Genomic DNA, 19,601 nt, shown 5'->3' with positions numbered 1-19,601 from the left:
CACATCTATGTTACATATAACAAGATGCTCTCATGAACACTGAGTATAGGTACTGTTTTAAAATAAAATTCAAAAGTCTACGATCTAAACCCAACTTCATCTTGGTTATTAAATAGTTTAGACCATAGTAAATGTAGTCTCATAAAAGACAAGAATATATGTAGGAGAACTGAATCAAACAGATTTTATTAAACTTTTTAGGATGAGGAAAACAAATGATATAAAATAAGTCATAAGAAATACTATCTGGTACTACCGTCTCAAACCATTTTCAAGGTTTTACAAAATACACACCAAATACAAAAAGCTTCAACATACTCTTCTTTTATAACTTCTGCTGCAATAAATGCAACATTAACAAACATACAAATTTCTTCCATACTTCTTAAAAGTAGAATTACTGAATTACTAATCTTTACAATGTTATTCATATACATTTTTATTCATACTCTTTTAATGAGATCCTTTTTGCCAATACATAATTTTCCTTAACTTTATTTTTACATTAAGCCAATATCTGTCATGCAGCCATCAAAAATCTTACAGTAAATTACACAGGTTTGTAGTCCAATTTAGACTCTAGCTTCTTAGAATCAGCCACTTTTCTGACTGCTTTCATGAAGTCTTCCTGTACTACAAAATCATGATCAGCACGAATTGCAAACATACCTGTGGAGAATAAAACAACATGACTGCTATATTTAATATGTGAATTATTTATTATAAGAAAACTAAGGGAGAGGGTAGGTGAAATGGGTAAAGGTGGTCAAAAGGTACAAACTCCCACTTAAAAAAATAAATAAGTCCTGGGGATGTAATGTACAGCATGGTGACTATACTTATTAATACTGCACTGTGTATTTGAAAGATGCTGAGTAGATCACAAGAAAAAAATTCTTTTCTATGTGTGATGATGGAATGTTAACTAGACTCATTACGGTGATCATTTCATAATATATACAAATACTGAATCATTATGTTGTATACATGAAACTAATATGTCAATTATATCTCAAAAAACTTTAAAGAAAACTAAATAATGTAATATTATTCTATGGAATAAATGTGAAGGAGCTTAGATGTATTACTTCTCAGCCAACAGTTCTAATTTCCTAAAAACCACTATTATTGTTCAATTAATTTCCGTAACTATAGTGAGCACTATTTTCCAAACCAAAAGCTAGAAAACAGTGAGACAATTATCTGTATACTTAAATTCCACCTCACACAGTCCCTGTATCCAATGTCATTTTGAAAAAAACAAAACAAAACCCAACTATCAATAACACATACACATTTTAGGCAGAAGTTTCCTAACTCTACAGGCAGCAATCCCCTGGAAGCAGGGGGCACATGTATGGTTTGGGAAAACACAAAACACCTCAGTAATTTTCATAGCTTTTCCTTGTTAATAATCAAAAGCATAGAGAATAGGAATTAAAGTCAACAAAAATCAGTGTCATTATTCATGTGAGAAAATTTACCTTTTTTATGTACAAATTGGTATTTTATAAGACTTTCATATTCAAATATCACCATTCAGTTTTTGCTTTCAAGTTTTTGACAAGTTACTTGTCAAATACTACTTGGCAAGGAGGTAAAAGGTTTGTGGGGTTTTTTTAAACATTAGTTGTGTCATAGATATGGGTCCCAGATTTTGAGACAATCCTAATTGCATAAGCTAAAGCTGGTAAGTTATCACTATCTACTAATTAAGTGAATCCTACTACTATTTTCATTGAGGATCTGCTTATACTGAATTTTCACTAACATAAAATGAGTGGGTTGCAATAGAAAATTCCAAGGGTTACTTCCTGTCTTCCCTTTCCTTTCAAGATTTCTACATAAGGAATATTGGCAATAGTCATTCTATGCTGTCCTCAGAAATCAGGTGAATGGAAATGACTGGTTTTTTTAATAGTGAAGTTTTAAAACCTGTTTAGAAGGCTGTAACTAAATTAGGCAAGTTATTTTTCCAAACCTTGTGCATATTACTGTTTCCAAATCATTATTTAGTGAATGAGTGAATGTGAGATACATTCTAATCCAAAAAGGATGACAATCTCAGGATTTGAATGGAAAAAGACAACTATAATTGAATCAAGTATATTTTAACTCACAGAAAGATATGTTAACAAAAAAGGCTTGAAGACTAATAAAAAGAAAACTCAAGAATTTCAGTATGTCTCTAGATGAGAAGTTTAAAAAGCTTAAATTTTAATCCACACAGAAGTTACAGTTCTTTATTGGAAATAGCTAAAAATAAACTTTTAAAAAATATGTGGAAAAAGAGAGAATATAATTTAATGGTATCAGCCTTTAAGATTTAGATACTGCTTTTGTTTGGATTCCATCTTCACCAAAGCAAGCTTCTAATAATAATTTGGTCTAGTGTAGATTTTGAAAGGAGAATGTCATAAGTTACCCCTAGTAGTTCAGGCTACTGACTGCTTACCTTTTAATATTTTTGTTTACTAGTAAGTCTTTGTGAGCATGATTTATGTGATTTGTACTGAGAGTTTCTGGACCTGCAGATCTTTGATCCAGATACTGAGTCACAGTATACCCATGAAGATACTCCTATGGAGAAGCCATGTCTGAGCAGCCTCTTTAAACACTGTCTGTTGAATTTACAAGAAATGTTAAAATAAGGCTAATGGTGATATGAAAACAAGAAGAAATCACATATTGTAATACTTAAAAAGTGTTCATATGCAACCTATGAAAGTCAGTGACTATAAAATCTACTGTAGATATTTTTTTAATTTTAAGATTCTGTGTGGAGGACAAAAACTAAATGACCGTATGTATGGTTTTAAAGCCACTTGGTACCAGAAATAAAAATAAAATCACACAATCCACAGAAAAAATTATACTAAAAAACTACTACATTTCCACAAGTTGAATGAACACAAAATTCATAAATCAATCTTTCAAAGGTTAACTACTGACAGGCTAGTATCAGAAGGCATGTCATCCATTTTGTAGCAGATACCCCCAGTGCTGGCCCAGTCGGATTTCAGCCACAGGTGTGGCAGATAGCTCTGTATAGTCTCAGACTTACTCCAGGGGGACAGCATGCTATCACTATGCATGTCTTTCCACATTCTACCCTAAGGCATCCATAAGTGCAAAGAAGTTAACATCCCCAAGGGCAAATCTCATCCCACGGAGGAATGGAGGATGACAGCTGGTAAATGTCTAGTCTCCCATATTTCAGCCAGATAATCCTGGAAAGAATTCTGTATGTTTCTCTGAGGTCTCATCAGAATCAAACCCCTCTTGCTTACAACAGTTATTTCAGTGATGCACCCTTATAACAGCTTTCCCTCTTCCCATTTCACTTGCCCTATTCTCTACTTCTTGGAATCAATTTCCCAGAAAATAACAAGCACTCAAATCCTTGCAAAGCTCAGGCTCTGCTTTTGGACAAACCCAAACACATTTTTAGCAAATTAAACAAATCAAAATCAATAGTAAAAATTGTACTTTAAACCCTTACCTGCTTCAGTACAAACATTTCTCAGGTCTGCTCCATTAAAGCCGTCTGAAAGCTTCACAATTGCTTCATAATCTGTTTAGGAAAAATACTGGAAATCAGTTAAAAAAATAATAATAGGAGACCTTTTTTGGATTTATTCCCATATAGAAAATTTAACTTAAGAGCCTGCTTTGAATTTAGTCAGCTAGGCATCAACTCTGTTAACATTCCACAACATCAACAACAAAAATCAATACTTCTGTTAAGTAAACCAGCACCAAGCAGAAATAAACATACTTCTAAAACTCTAAAACCAAGAAATATCAAGATCTGAAAGCATCTTAACCTGTTTCTACACGGAGAAACCGTTAAGTGCATGTGAACTTTAGATATGTCAAGCTATGACTTTTATTAAAACTGTAACCAAGTATCTAATTTGAATAAATCTAGAATATTCAAAACCAACTGTAACCACAATGGAATTTAATCACATAAGGCAAATATAAAATATACCAAAAATAGTCTTCAGACATCATTTTATCATACAGAATTTTTAAATGCTAGAGTAAACACTGACTAGCTTTTCTGGTTTCTGTGAAAGCTCCAAGTGTTGAGGTATCAGATCTATGATAACAGTAATAGTTAAGTGACCTTTCTATCCACGTGACAGATGAAATGAAGAGCTGCTGCTGGTTTAAGGTAGCAGTTACGGACTTGATGTAGAATAGCAAGAAGAGACACATAAGCTACTACAATGTGAAAAACTGTGATAAGACACCCTTGTCAGGCAATCTGGAGTATGTCAATCTCTATTTGAAATCACACAGATAATTCATTAATTAGTCTTCATTCAGGTTCAAGTTCATGTAAGCTTCTGGAGAGCAGAAATTCCTAAGGTTAGCACAGCATCTGGCACCTAGCAAGAGCTCAGTATTGGAAGAAGCTGGTAAATTCAGCTCAGTCTTTCCAACTCAAAACTTTCACATGAGTAATGAGAAAGGCAATGGTCAACTATTTGTAATTATTTTGGACCACTAACTTGTAAAAAGTTTTTAAAGTTGCTTGGCAATTATACTAGATGCCTCTAGTCCAGGGGTCAGCAAACTTTCTGTAATGGGCAAGACAGTAAATACTTCAGACTTTGTAGATCATATGGTCTCTGTCAAAACTACTCATTTCTGCCACTGTAGTGGGAAAGTAGTCATAGACAATATGTAAATGAATGGGAGTGGTTGTGCTACAACAAAACTTTATTTACAAAAACAGAAGGCATACAGAATTTAGCCCACAATAGAATACATGGCTTGCTGGCCTTTACACTAGTCCAGTCTCTCACTTCTATAGATAACTATTTTGTAATTTTTCCTGTCCTCAAATCTCTAACAGTACTTTCCCATTTTCACTCTTAACTTGCTTTCTATTTCACTGAGAGAATAAACGCATTCAGAAGAAAAATCCTCTAAGTACCTGCCATATTTAAGAACCTGTTATCATCAGCATCTAATATATGCTGCCTTTCCTCCTATTCTCCTGAGAAGTCTATGCTCATAGACAAAGCCAACCTCTCTTCAAAAAAAAGCACATTATCAACTTGTGTCTCTCTCCTAGATCATTCCCATCAGCATAAAAAAAAAGCGTTGTAAGTACATGCATCTTAAAGAAAACCCCAAGTCCTCATCTCCATTTCTGCTGCAGCTCCATTTCTTCTCTTCTCCCCTTCGCTAGAGAACTCCTTGAAAGAGGTGGCTAAACTCAATGCCTCTTGTCCCCATCTCTCTGATATCCATTTGAACAAGGCTCTCACTCCTACCACTCCAAAGAAATTTCTTTTGATAAGGTCACCAATGATCTTCACACAGTAAATCCAATCTCAGAACTCTTCTTATCAGACCCATTGTCAGCATTTGACAGGAAATTAGTCCCTCCCTATAGTATTTCTTCACTTATTCTCCAGGACACCATCAGGTCCTGGTTAACTCCTATCTCTGTGACTAACCTTCCTCAGTCTCCTTTGATGGTTCTTCCTCTCAACTTTTTTTATTTCCTCTCAACTTCTTAATGCTGGAATTAGCTCAGTTTTGAATCCCTTCTCTATCAACATTCTCTTCCTTGGAACCATTTTTATGCTGATATTAGCCACATTTATAACACTAGCACAGGCCACCCCAACGAACTATTGATGCACACAGAATTACTAATCAACATCTTTACTTGGCTATCTAATTGGCATCTCAAATTAAATATTGCCAGAATCAAATTCCTCATTCTCCCTTTAAAACCGAATCTTTCCAGTCTTCCCTCGCTTTAACTGATGACAATTCCATTTGTTCAGTTGCATGAGTAAAAAACCTAAGTCTTCCCTGGTTCTTCTCTTTAGCTCACACCCTACATCTGATTCATTAGCAAGCCCTGTCACCTCTATTTTCAAAATATGTCCAGAATCTCATTATTTTAAAAGATTTTGCTACCACCTTGGACCAAGCCACCATCATCTTTTGCCTGCATTACTGAAATAACCTCCTAATAGATCCTCTTGTCTCTATCCTTGTTCCTCTAGCTGCAGCCAGATGATCTATTTAACGTAAGTGAATTCTGAAATATTTACAGATGAAATGATAATGACTGGAATTTGCTTTTTTTTTTTTTTTTTGTGGTACGCGGGCCTCTCACTGCTGTGGCCCCTCCCATTGCGGAGCACAGGCTCCAGACGCACAGGCTCAGCGGCCATTGCTCACAGGCCCAGCCGCTCCGCGGCACGTGGGATCCTCCCAGACCGGGGCACGAACCCGTGTCCCCTGCATTGGCAGGTGAACTCCCAACCACTGCGCCACCAGGGAAGCCCTGGAATTTGCTTTTTAAAAACCCAAAAGGAAGGTAAGAGGTGGGAGAGATTACAGATGAAACAAGATTGGCCAAGGGTTAATTACTGAAGCTGGGGGATGAATTCCTGATAAGATTATACTCATCTCTACTTTTATGTATTTCTAATTTTCTGTAATACAAAGTTAAAAACAATAAAAAGTAAGGTCATATCATTCCTCTGCTCACAATCCTCCAATGGAATCCATTTCACTAAAAACAAAAGCCAAAGTTCCTACACAACGGCCTCAGTAAGGCTCTATACAATCTGATCCCCATTACTTCTATGATTTATTTCACTTGCTACCGTCCCAATAACTATGCCACAGACACCCTGACCTCTATACTGCTCCTGGAATGTTCCATGCACGCACCTACTTCAAGGCCTTCTTACTTGCTGTTCCCTCCGCAAATTTCCCCCAAATATCCATACTTAGCTCCTTCACCTTTTAGGTCACTGCTTAAAAATCACCTTGGTAAGGCGTTCCCTGTGTCTCCTCCTCCCCACCTCTATTCAAAATGTATACATTCGGGCTTCCCTGGTGGCACAGTCGAAAATCTGCACATAACTCATAGCGGCCCTCCATTTTCATGGTTCTGCATCTGTGGATTCAACCAACCCCAACCAGGTAGTACTATAGCATTTACTAGTTAAAAAAAAAATCCACGTATAAGTAGACCCACACAGTTCAAACCCATTTTGCTCAAGGGTCAAGTGAATATTTTACTTTCTTCACCTGCCTTTCCTGACAAAAATGTAAGTTATATAAAGGCAGGAATTTATCTGTTTTGTTCATTGCTATATCCTCAGCACTTAGAACAATTCTTAGCATACAGCACATGCTCAATAACTATTAGCTAAATTCAAGACCACCATGTTTCCTGAATTTAAAACTAGATTTGGTAGACTATCAGTGATATCCAATAGCATTTTACTTCATTTACCAAATGTAAAAATATATAAAATAGGTTATTTACTTACCTATTTCACCATGCTTTGTAATGGGACCTGCATGGATTTTCAATATATCTAACCTTGCTTGTTCGTTTGGTAAATCAATATCTGAAAATAAGAAAATTACAAGAAATTCTTTTGCAGTCAGGTTTTTTGTTTTTTAAATAAAGTAGGGGGTGAGGAGGAGGTATGGGAAGAGAAATGGACATAGACAAAGGGAAATGGACAGCAGGCACAAAAGCTTAACTTACGTATTTTTCTATCTAATCTGCCTGGACGAAGCAAAGCAGGATCCAGTGTATCTGGTCTGTTTGTAGCCATGATCATTTTAACTCTATGTAGAGTATCAAATCCATCCATCTGATTCAGTAGCTAAGAATATATTTGTGAATATAAATCAAAGGCACATTTTATAAAGCATCCCAACCATTAAAAAAACACATAGCACACACCTTTTATAAAATGACTAAGACCATGAAATGTATTGCTTACAGATACATATGTGATGTGCAGAATGATCGTTTGATGGAATCATATTTTTTTCTCTCTTACATAAAGGGATATATATTCCATCCTAAAAGTTCCAAGATAGATTATTTAATGGGTTTTTTTTGGCCGTGCCTTGCAGTATGCAGGATCTTAGTTCCACGACCAGGGATCGAACCCGTGTCCCCTGCCGGGGAAGAACAGAGTCTTAACCAATCGACTGCCAGGGAAGTCTCCAAGATAGATTATTCAACTATGTACCTTTGTATAGCTATCAGATAGTTTTAATAAATCTGAAGGCATCCATCCAGTCACGAATTATGAAACTAAGTTATGTGGATCTGATTTCCAACATTCGAATTTTTTGTTACAATTACTTTTAAAATAATGTTTCAAGAGCTTATGGCATGCCAGACATAAAATTTACATCAGGATAACTGGAAACAATGATTTTCTACAAACTTGATAATAAATCCATTAAATATCTTTTCAAATAATTCTACTTACACAGAAATACTCAGATACCTAACACATTTCCTTCAATTCCTAAAGTTTTCTTGAATAAATGTTGAAAAATCTAACTGCATTCAACAAACACTTTAAAACAAAGCTAGCCTGACAATATGTCTATTTCTTCATGCCAATATGTCTAACATACCCTAAGTGTTAGCTAACAACATATCAGCTACATGAATAAAACTAGTATCTGCGTTTTAAAAAAAATACCTCAATTTAAGGCTTCTAATAGACTCTACAACTAATTTTAAAATACTGTCTTTTCTGAGCAGACAATTTATAAAAAACAATTTTCAAACACCCCTACTGAGACAGTAGTTGACAATGCATTACCTATGCTACCTATCTATTCATAGGAGTTGGAAAATGTGTTTGGAATCTTGCCAGCACTTTCACAGAATGTGGAGTGGGAAAAGACGTTAATATACATTTCAATATCCCATCATCCATCTTCAATAATCAAAACTATTTTAGTTTCCTTTCACTCTCAGCAATAAAGAGAGGAAAGTATTAGTAATTTTTAGAGCAGCCTCATACATAGTTACAATTCATTTACTGCCACTAGTTTAAATATATTTGTCACTCATAAAATATCTGAATAAAACTAACACAAAATCACATTCACAATGTAAGTACAATATATAATTTTTTAAATGGCCAGTCTACTCAAAAAATGTAGAACGGTACAGCTGTAACTCACATGAAATTTTGTAGATATCCCTATTATTTTCTAGTACTCATTTTCTTACTAGAGATTGTGGTAAAGAAAACTGTTCATTCCTGTCAATACTGTACTTTCAAATTTCATACTTAAGTGCATTCTTCATTTAAACCATTATCCATATTTTGACCTTCAAATATCCAATGTTCACTTCTTCACTTTATAAACATTGATTTCTTTACAAACAGGCTTTACCAAATATTACCTCCATTAAAGTTCTCTGAATCTCTCTATCAGCTGAAGTACCCTCAGAAAACCGACGACCACCTAAAATAATGATGTGGAAACTCATATGCATTACTCCTTTCCTCTTTAAGCATCATTTAAGAAAATATGAAAATGATAGTGTCTGGGGTTTAAAACATTAAGATGAAAATAAATTAACAAGAATTACACTGACAAAATTCGAATTGATTTTGGTATGTTTATCATTTTCTCAATGTTAAAGGTTATTTATTGAGAGTGGTTAAACTTTCTTAAGAATTTTTTTAAAGTAACATTCAATTCATTTTGCTACTTCACACAAATTGCAGTTAGAGGTGAAAAGAGAGGGAAAAAGTTCTTTTAGATTAAAAAAATATTCCTAACAGTTCAAGTTTAAAATAAATTTTAAGAAGTGTTATTCTTACCAATAGCATCTATTTCATCCATAAAAATGATGCATGGCTGATGGTCCCTGGCATAATTAAACATTTCTCGGATCAAACGAGCACTTTCACCAATGTACTTGTCTACAATAGAACTAGATACAACCTGATTAAAGGAAAAACATGGTAAACATAGGAAAATTCAAATAAAATTTATTTTCAATAGCTACAAAAAGAATATTCCCTTTACCTTTAAGAAATTGCAATCCAACTGGCTAGCAACAGCTCGTGCCAAGAGTGTTTTTCCTGTACCTAGGAATGATAAATGAAGTCCTAATTAAATGGAAAGTAAAACAAATTTTCAAAAGCCTTTAAGAATGTAATCCTTTGAATAGTAAATTTTGCAAAATGGAAGCTAAGTCTTAAATAAAAGCATTTAAAATCATTTAAAATCCCAAAGCACTTCCACTCTCAATATTAAAATTTAAAATTTTATTCAAAATATCCCTAATTTTATTTTAAGCAAACTGAATACATAACTTTAGAAATATATCAAAGCCAACTTACAAAGAGACTGTGATGGAAACTTGTACATTCAAATACATCGGGCTATACTGAACACTGAGTGGACCTTTGCCTACGTATGATATTGTAATATCAAGTATTTGTTATTTGGAAACTACTGATTCAGTGGGTTATGAAAATCTTCCAAATACTGGCATTTTCCATTATATAATATTAAAAAGTCACATTTGTTAATACCATCTCCGATCTCATCCTGTCTTATATTAACAAACACATTGGAAAGTCGTCAAGCTCATAGTACCAGAGGTAAAGTTTTCAAAAACTCAATTTTTGTTTGAAAGCTCAAATTTTATCACTGGCTACAGATGGTGTCAGTTGTTTGCTTTAACATGATTGGCTAACTTCATTCATTTTTTAAAAAAAATGTGTGCAGGGACTTCCCTGGTGGCACAGTGCTTAAGAATCCACCTGCCAATGCAGGGAACATGGGTTTGATCCCTGGTCCAGGAAGATCCCACATGCCATGGAGCAACTAAACCGTGCACCACAACTACTGAGCCTGGGCTCTAGAGCCCCTGCTCTGCAACAAGAGAAGCCACCGCAATGAGAAGCCCGCACACAGCAACGAAGTGTAGCCCCTGCTCGCCGCAACTAGAGAACGCCCGCGCACAGCAATGAAGATCCAACACAGCCAAAAATAAATAATAAATTAAAAAAAAAAATGTGTGCAAGGTAACCAATAACCAGTCTGATAACTGACTGTAAATTATCCTTTCAAGTAAAAATGGCATTCCGTGAAAAGCAGCTAATACAGCAGGCAACTCAAATAATCACACAAATGCTTTTCCTGGAGATATCTTATTCAGTATGCAACAGAAGTACTTTATATGTATTTTCCATTTCATCACAGAATACAACACATTATTCAAGGATCAAAAGTTAATATTTTTAATGCTTTAGCAAGGACATTTTAAAGTGAAACTGACATCTTTTTTTAAAAATACTGCAAATGTGAGTGGCCCCGAACACAATGACTACTATACCATTTTGTGCCACTGACTTAATTGATTCATACTATGGCATGAGTAGCTTTACCCTCATTGCTTTGCACCATCAGCACAGATGTTAGTTGCTTTTTTCTTTTTCACTGTGTTGACATCTTAGTATTACAAGAGTAATTCTGACCTTGCAGAATCCCTGAAAGTGTCTCTGGGACACCCAGAGGTCTGTGAACCACACAAGATCATTGCTTAGAATCACATGGCATGTTTAGATATATATACCCTATGAAGCACAAGAGGACTAAGCAAGACTAAGAAAACAGTAGACACACATCCCCAATCCCTTCCTTACTCTGAACAGAATGGAGGCTGGAATTGTCACATTAATTATCTCCATCTCATTTTTTTACTCCTTCATTCATTCATTCACTCATAGTGGGGCAGACATGATTTAATACCAACCTGGTGGTCCATATAACAAACAGCCTTTTGGAGGTATTATTCCTACACGTTGGAATAATTCTGGGTTTGTAAGAGGTAATTCTATTACCTAGAAAAGAAGTTGCATGTTTCTTAAAACGTTAGTAAAGATTTTGATGTACTTTCAAATATTTTAAGTAAACTATCAGCAGATTTATGTACATACATCATAATTCGTAATAGATCTAGAATTCAGTGCTATGTAAAACCATTTATATTAGAGGTTTTTCTTCAGATAGATGTAAGATATCTCTTAAATCTAAAAATCTTAAAATATTTTTTAAATTAATTAATTAAAAAGCATGTGGTAATTTGAACTATTTATTATTTAATACACTTGCTAAAATAACCACACACTTGATTAGAGTGATGTTTGCACGGGCATATAATCTGTCAAACACATTTGAACTGTACACTTAAAAAACGTGAATTTTACTGAAGGTAAATTATGCCTCAACGAAACAATTAACACTACAAAAAATCAGTTAAGCAAAAAAACAAAAAGATTACACTGGTGTGCATCTGAATACAACAAAAAATAATTATAAAATGGGGAACTTTGGTAAGATATAACTGCCACTAAGAGAAATGGTACATAAAATTTTCTTATGTTGGCATTTTGTCATAGTAGTCTTAAAAAAAAACATAAATTCTGCTCTCAATATTAAGACTGATTCAAAGAAAGAAAAGTGGAGAACAGCAAAAGTGAGGATTTGACTGCCCAGTTTAAACTCTTTACTTGAGAGATAAACCTCTACTGAATAACTCTGTCCATAAGGTATGATTAAGACACGCCAAAATTGTGAGAAATTAATATTCGCAATTGTCTGCAGATGTATACTGCATGTCATTGGTGTGTGTGCGTGTGTCTATGTGTGTGAGAGAGATTCATTCTGCTCCTATGGCTGATGCAGCAAATCACTGTAAAATATTTCACTGTTTCATGAAGCACTTGTTCTTCCTCTTTTCATTAACTATAATGTGAAAAGAATAGGCTTTTATTTATGCTTAGGCCAATGCTTCCGCAAGTATGGTTGAAAAAAAAAAACAACTTGGTTTCATAATCACCTGGAATGCTTGTTTAAATGCTAATTCCTGTGCCCCACCCCCAAGCCACTGCATCAAAACCATGCAGAGGGCCTAGGAATCTGTATCTTTAATAAGAGTTCCAGAAAATTTAAAGTGCTGAAGTTTGAAAACTACTGGTTTAGGGCTTAAATCAGATAATGTAAGCCATTCTAATTAATCAAATTCATTCCTGAGTATTTCCATCCTAAATTAAGAGGAAATCAATACAACAATGTAATTTGCTTAAAAGAGAATTGTTAAGAAGCTATCTGTGTTGTAAAGCAAGGCCACCCTGATTTGATTCTTCATGTAAGAACTTAAAGTTTAAGCCACGCTAAAGCCAATATTTTTCTTAAATGACAGCAAACAGCTTTATCAAAATAAAATATTTAAGGCACAGATAACTTACTCTATTTAAGGGCAATAGGAAATCAATGAGGTTATGGGAAAAACTACATTACACACACTATCCAAATGTGCTCTGACCCAACTAAACTACTAAGATAAACAAAATACCAGATGGTATGGGCAGTGGATTACATCCATTATTCTTAGCTTTTTTTCCTTCTTGGTCATAAAAAGAGCAGGATTTTTCAAACACCAAATTATCTCCAAATTTAACAAAAACCCATAATTTTCATAGCTAGAGATTCAGTGCTTTTTTTCTCTTGGCAAAAATATTATATATATAATATTCAGTAAACACTATTTGGATAAAGTGATTTTACATCCTCTTTCTCCCTTCAGGCATTTTAAAACCCGTACTACTTCTTAGTAAGTTCAGAGAATAAAGCACACACTACCAACCTCTCGTAACTCCCGAATCTGTTCTGACAAACCTCCGATCTCAGAATAAGAAACATTCCCAGGGTCCTCATGCGACATGTTGTAAACCAGTGGGTCCACCTCTCTTGGCAAATACCTGTAATGATAAGGTGTATATTTTTCTTTTAAAAGATGTATTTTCTCTCAGCCTACAAATAGAGTATAAATGACTTGCTTATGCAAGCACCTGTAGGTGATCTTGGAAAATCATGTTGGGACTTCCCTGGTGGCGCAGTGGTTAAGAATCCGCCTGCCAATGCAGGGGACACGGGTTCGAGCCCTGGTCCAGAAGATCCCACATGCCATGGAGCAGCTAAGCCCGTGCACCAAAACTACTGAGCCTGCGCTCTAGAGACTGCAAGCCACAACTACGGAGCCCGCGTGCCACAACTACTGAAGCCCATGTGCCTAGAGCCTGTGCTCCAAAACAAGAGAAGCCACAACAATGAGAAGCTCGTGCACCGCAACAAAGAGTAGCCCCCGCTCGCTGCAACTAGAGAAAGCCCATGCATAGCAATGAAGACCCAATGCAGCCAAATAAATAAATTTATTATTTTTTTTAAAAAAACATGTTTAAATTAATTTGAAATTAGGAAAAGCTGAAAAGTGGCAAAACATTCAGTGATCTCAAGAAGCATATATTTTGGATAAAATCTTCCCTCCTGAAAATGAGACGTAAACTAAATAGTACAAGAAACCTACCTCATGATAGTTAGTGTAGTCATATCCAAAGCAACTCTTGTTCCTGGCTTCAGCTTACTTTTGTCAAGCTAATTGTGTAAAACAAAAGGTGTTACACAAACACTTGAAAAGGGGAATAACACTCTAACAAGAGCATAGTTAGAAGCCAAATAATCATTTTTATCCTTCCGAGAGAACACTAAGATTAGATTATAAACACCACGCCCAAGGGAAGGGTTTATAAAAAGTAGTAATTCAAAGTTATTTCCTTCTGCTCCTTCAAAGAGTGCCCTTTTGTGCAATCTCAGTGTGAAATGAGAAATCACTAATATATAAAGTCTGAGGTGGCAACAACCTTGTTTTTGAAGAAGGAACTGACTGCAATATTTTACTTTCAAAGGCTCACTATTTAATATAGTTTTGCTCATTATTTTGATTTAGGCACTGTAGTACAGTGACTTTGGCAATTGGTACCAAAGCATTTATACAGAAATCCCTTAATGAATATTTGGAGGGGAAGGACAGGAAAGCATCTTAAAGGTATGTCCATTAGATTTATTTTAAAAACTATAGTTTTGGGAAGTATGTGTTATGTGATCATAGGAGATAAGGGGGATATGCACTCTATTTCCCCTTAGAGATTTTTTATTAAAATTCTAAAGAACAAACAAAAAGACCCCAGCAACCTTCATTCATGCTTTTGCTACATGCCAGACACTATGGTAAATATATTACTGTACATATTAAGTTGAATCATACTAAACAATTTATTGGCATATTTAACTTATTTGGATAGAAGTGGAGAGAATCTATCCAAATAGATTCAAATCACACTCAGGCTGTTACTTGTCAAAAATAAAGTTATTTTTCGAAAAAACTATAATTTTTTCGTTTTTTCGAAAAGTGCAACAAAAAAAATAATAAACTGCTTGCCAATACAATTTCAGAATCATACAAATTACTGACCACTTTTCACAGGATTTCGCAAACAGCGCTCAGTTTAGGATTTAGTGCCAATTAAAATGAAGTGAAGATATGCTAAATACTAGGTTTAATATAATGGATTAAACTAAGAATAATTGTCAGGTACAGTAGTCCTCCCCTTATCCACATTTTCAGTTACCTGAAAATATTAAATGAAAAATTCCAGAAATAAACTAATCCTAAGTTTTAAATTTCATGCTGTTCTGAGTAGCGTGATGAAAGCTCTGTCCTTGGGACATGAATCATCCCTTTGTCCAGCGTATTAGTAGCCCTCTCGGTTATCAGATCCACTGTCCTGCTGACTGAAGTACTTGTGGTCAAATAATCCTTATTTTACTTAATAATGGCCCCAAAGCACAATGGTAGTGATGCTGGCCATTCAGATATGGCAAAGAGAAGCCACAGACCGCTTCCTAATGAAACGGGGAAAGTTCTCGACTTAATAAGGAAATAAAAATCATATGCTGAGGTTGCTATAATCTAGAGTAAGAACGAATCTTCTATCCATGCACTTGTGAAGAAGAAAAAAGAAACCTGTGCTAGTTTTGCTGTCACGCCTCAAACTGCAAAAGTTATGGCGACAGGGCATGACAAGTGCTGAGTTAAGATGGAAAAGGCATTAAATTTGTACAAGATATTTTGAGAGAGACCACATTCACATGACTTTTGTAACAGCATATTTTTTTAATAATTGCTCTATTTTATTATTATTTTTGTTAATCTCTTTCTGTGCATAATTTTTAAATTAAACTTTATCATAGGTATGCAGGTAGAGGAAAAAACATAGCATATATAAGGTTTGGTATATGCCCAGGTTTCAGGCATCCACTGGGGGTCTTGGAACATACACCCCACGGATAACAAGGGACCACTGTACTTGAAAATGAGCTTAAACAGAGATGAATATGAAGCTATTTCAACATTTACATCTATAGGGAATATATACTCTGGCTTTTCTAATATTTTCCAGTTTTCAAATACTCTCTTGCCCCTCATACAACCACAAAATATCTTAGACATGCCAACTTTTGGCATCCAGAGGGCCCTGAAAGGGACATAAATATCCTCTGTCGGATTAGGCAACTGAAATTTTGATTTAGAAAATGTCATCCCACTTACATGCTAGGCAAAATCTTAAGACTGAATTTAGTCCCTAGGAAAAATTCAATTCTATAGCCACGTCATATCAATCTTTTAAAACCTGAACCTGACACAAATACTCAGTTTAGAAAGCTCTTCCAATGAGTTTATAAGAATTCGCTAAAGACGCTTTCTAAAGAATAGGGTAGTACATAAATTGGCTTCAGAGGCTACTAAATGATCCAAAGCCATTTGTTGGTGATTTTTGATGACTGCAAGATAAAATCTGGAGTTATTTCAATTTGCCGATTCTAATTTAAATGAACTCATACAAAATCAATTTAGCCTCTAGTAAAGACTATAAGTAATATTTTTGAATGTTTAAATATAAAATGTAATTTATAAGGTCTAATACTTTTAAGACCTCTTCAAAAAAAGACACTAAAATAAAATAATCTGAGATTCTTTCACTTCTAAAATTCTTTGATTTCTCAGTGTGTAGAGCTGACTGAGGCAATGCAACAGAGCAGAAAAGTAGAGACTACCAGGAGTCAAACCCATGGTCTGAGTTCAGGCTTTGCTAATAATTAGCTATATCTGAACAAGTCACCTTTGGGAGTTATGGGCATAATGCCTGACCTGCTTACCTTGAGAATTAAATACCTTACATGAAAGCGCTTTTGTCAATTATAAAGCACTACAGAAATGTAAAATGTTACCTGTCGACGACAACCCACAACATATCTTGGTCCATTTGTAGCTTTAACAATGACTAGAGGAAGAAAATGAAAAAACAAATTGAAAAATAGAAAGTAAAAAATAAATATATCCACATTGATGGCAGACTGAGTTTTATTTCTGTTCTCCAAAAGACAAGAATTGAAAGACAACTTAGTCTATGCAAGAATATCATCTACCTTCATTACAGTCATTAAAATAATAAGCATTTCAAAAGTTGGCGGTGGGAGGGAGGGGAGTCTGCTCTTTTTTTCTTTACTAACAATCTAATACACTTACATTTTTCTTCAGTTAATTGCTTAAGTACTTCACCCACAATCTAAGAAAGAAAAAAAAAAAAAGCATTACTTTTTGCCAAGAGCTAAAAAAACAAATCACCATCACCCTCTACACCCCAAACTCCATTACCTACCTGCCCAACACTTTGTAGGGCCTTCAGATCATTTTCAGACTTTTCATACTGCTTGGTAAGTTCTTTTAATTGTTCCCTTACTGAAAAATATAATTTGAACATTTTAAATTAAATAATCTTAGCGACTTTAAGTCACTAAGTCTCACTTTATTTAAGTTTATTTAAGTCTATTTCACTTTACGTGTATTTTATATCCACTATAGCAAACCACAGAAAACATAATGCCATTTGTAGATGACATGTTTAAAAACGAAATGTTACAGAGAAAGCACCATGTTTTTATTTTCTTGATCAGGAATACTTACTTGTTTGAGCACATATTAGGTTACATTCATAACAGATATTGACATTCTGACACTTCCGGATTTGAGATTACAAACCCGAATGATAAAAGAGTTAGACCCTTCCTCACTTCACCTACCCACATGAACTGTCACTCTGGCTTTCTAACCTAAATAAAGCGCCACAGAATTATACAGTTAAGGTCTTCCTTCATTATTTAAACCATTCAGGTTTGTCAGTGACGGTGCACTAAGAAAAATTATAAGTACTCTTTTGGTTCAGGAGTAAGGGAAAATTGTGTGCCTGACAGAGCACAATTCAAAACACGAGGAAAAAAGAAGAGGACTATGATTGACCGATGGACCCCTTCTCTCTTAAACTCCGCGTTCGGCTTTCCATTCCACTAACAAGCCAACTACCCGAGTCTCGTCTCTTGCTTGAGCTTCTTTGACTCAAGTCTCTTTCCGCCTCCGGGTCCCGGGACTCCACCAACACCGCACTCCTTGCACCTTAACCTGGAAACATCCCTGTGACCCACTTCTTCCCCACTCCCCTCTGGTCATCTTCCAATTCCATCTCAGAACTGGGGATGTTCTCTCTGTCACCTGGACCAAACTGGTCCATTTTCACGCCCGAAGAGGCGTGAAGAAGCTCGGCTTCCGAAGCTATAGGCGGGGATGACAAAGCGCCTTGTCTCCAGACTGAGGCCTTCTCTCCTCGGGGCTCGGTTGCCGAGCTCGGCCAAAGGCCTCCGCTTTGTCAGAGACAGGAGCGGGTCCGGGCACGAGATTATGTGGAAAGAAAGGTGCACTCACACTCCTTGAGACGGCCGTCGATCTCCTTGTGCTCCAGCAGCTTCTTGCGGTAGTCCTGAAGCGCCTTATCTCTAGGGTCCGCCATGATGAGAAGCCGCCGCTCATAGGGGATGCCGGGAATGGCCATGGCCGCCCGGGCGGGGGAAGGGGCGGGGCGAGACAGGAGAGCCTCCCCGGAGGGGCGGGTTTCGCGGAAGACACTGCCCCTTCCGGTTTGCACCGCCTCTGCCCTCCACTTCTCCAACGTCTGCGTCTCTATGCACTAGGGTGCCGGCGTGCACCGAAGGAGACCTCCAGATACACCATCCCCTGCAGGTCAGCCTGGGTAGAGCAAGGGCGCTGTCCCCTGAGAGGGCTTGGTATTTTTAAGTCACTGCTGTTCTGGAACCACAAAAGACTTTGTAATAAACCAAGATGAGAATGAAATAGGGAATATATACATATCTCTCTAAAGAGCTCTGATGGCTTATCGGTATAACACAGATAGCCTACTGGTATAACCCAATACTATCCAGGATCTCCAGGTACAGAAGGAGTAGGATATTTATTCATTTATTCACTCAGTGAGTGAGGTACTAAGGGTTAGATCTGGTGGGAAGATAAAAAAATATCTTCAAAGTGTAATAAATACTATACTATAATGAAAATAAAACATGGTGGTGTTATAGAGTAAGGTGAGGAGAACTAATTTAGCACAGATATCTGAGATAACAAGCCAGATGTGCAACAAACTGGGGAAAAACCTTCCAAACAGAGGAAACAGCAAATGCAAAGATCTTAAGGTGAAAAGGGGGTTGGCTCATTTCTTGGAACAGAAAAAAGGCCAATGAGCCTGGAAGGGGGCGGGTTGTACAGATGAGGGGCACAAGATAAAGATGCCTTCTTTCTGTGCTTTTGGACAAATTAATCTCTCAAAATCTCTGTAGAATGAGCATAATATTTGTACCTATCTCATAGGGATGTCATGAGTATTAAACAACATAGTGTGCCTGTAAGCTATCAACACAACATCTGGCACATAGTAAGCATTCAGTAGTGTTATTTTAAATTGTTTATTTTAAGGGTAGTAATGACCTCAGTTTTTGCGGGACAGGTCCACATTGCT

At 36.0% G+C, this 19,601-nt stretch overlaps 1 protein-coding gene across 1 annotated transcript; it reads right to left on the bottom strand.

Moving 5' to 3' along the window:
- Positions 1-161: 161 nt before the first annotated feature.
- Positions 162-18,654, bottom strand: PSMC6 (proteasome 26S subunit, ATPase 6). Its single transcript, XM_030854986.2, has 14 exons — positions 18,497-18,654; positions 17,400-17,479; positions 17,267-17,306; positions 16,969-17,021; positions 14,207-14,274; positions 13,487-13,601; positions 11,594-11,681; positions 9,856-9,917; positions 9,648-9,771; positions 9,224-9,285; positions 7,547-7,667; positions 7,323-7,403; positions 3,503-3,574; positions 162-669 (listed from the first exon to the last, which is right to left on the bottom strand). The coding sequence occupies exons 1-14, from the start codon at positions 18,621-18,623 to the stop codon at positions 551-553; spliced, it is 1,212 nt and encodes a 403-aa protein (XP_030710846.1). The 5' UTR covers positions 18,624-18,654; the 3' UTR covers positions 162-550.
- Between the last annotated feature and the right edge of the window lie 947 nt (positions 18,655-19,601).

The sequence above is a fragment of the Globicephala melas genome, chromosome 2, assembly GCF_963455315.2.
Source record: "Globicephala melas chromosome 2, mGloMel1.2, whole genome shotgun sequence".
Taxonomy (NCBI): domain Eukaryota; kingdom Metazoa; phylum Chordata; class Mammalia; order Artiodactyla; family Delphinidae; genus Globicephala; species Globicephala melas.
The sequence above is the reverse complement of the archived record's forward strand: the minus strand, read 5'-3'. Positions and strand labels throughout refer to the sequence as shown.

Bases quoted from the DNA above. Each gene is read 5' to 3' on its own strand.
- PSMC6 (XM_030854986.2), bottom strand. From the start codon at position 18,623: ATGGCCATTCCCGGCATCCCCTATGAGCGGCGGCTTCTCATCATGGCG. The intron at 9,772-9,855 runs GTAAAGGGAATA...TCCTTTAATCAG, and splicing joins TGGATTGCAATTTCTTAAAG to GTTGTATCTAGTTCTATTGT. The intron at 7,668-9,223 runs GTAATATTTGGT...ATATATTCTTAG, and splicing joins TTCAGAGAACTTTAATGGAG to CTACTGAATCAGATGGATGG.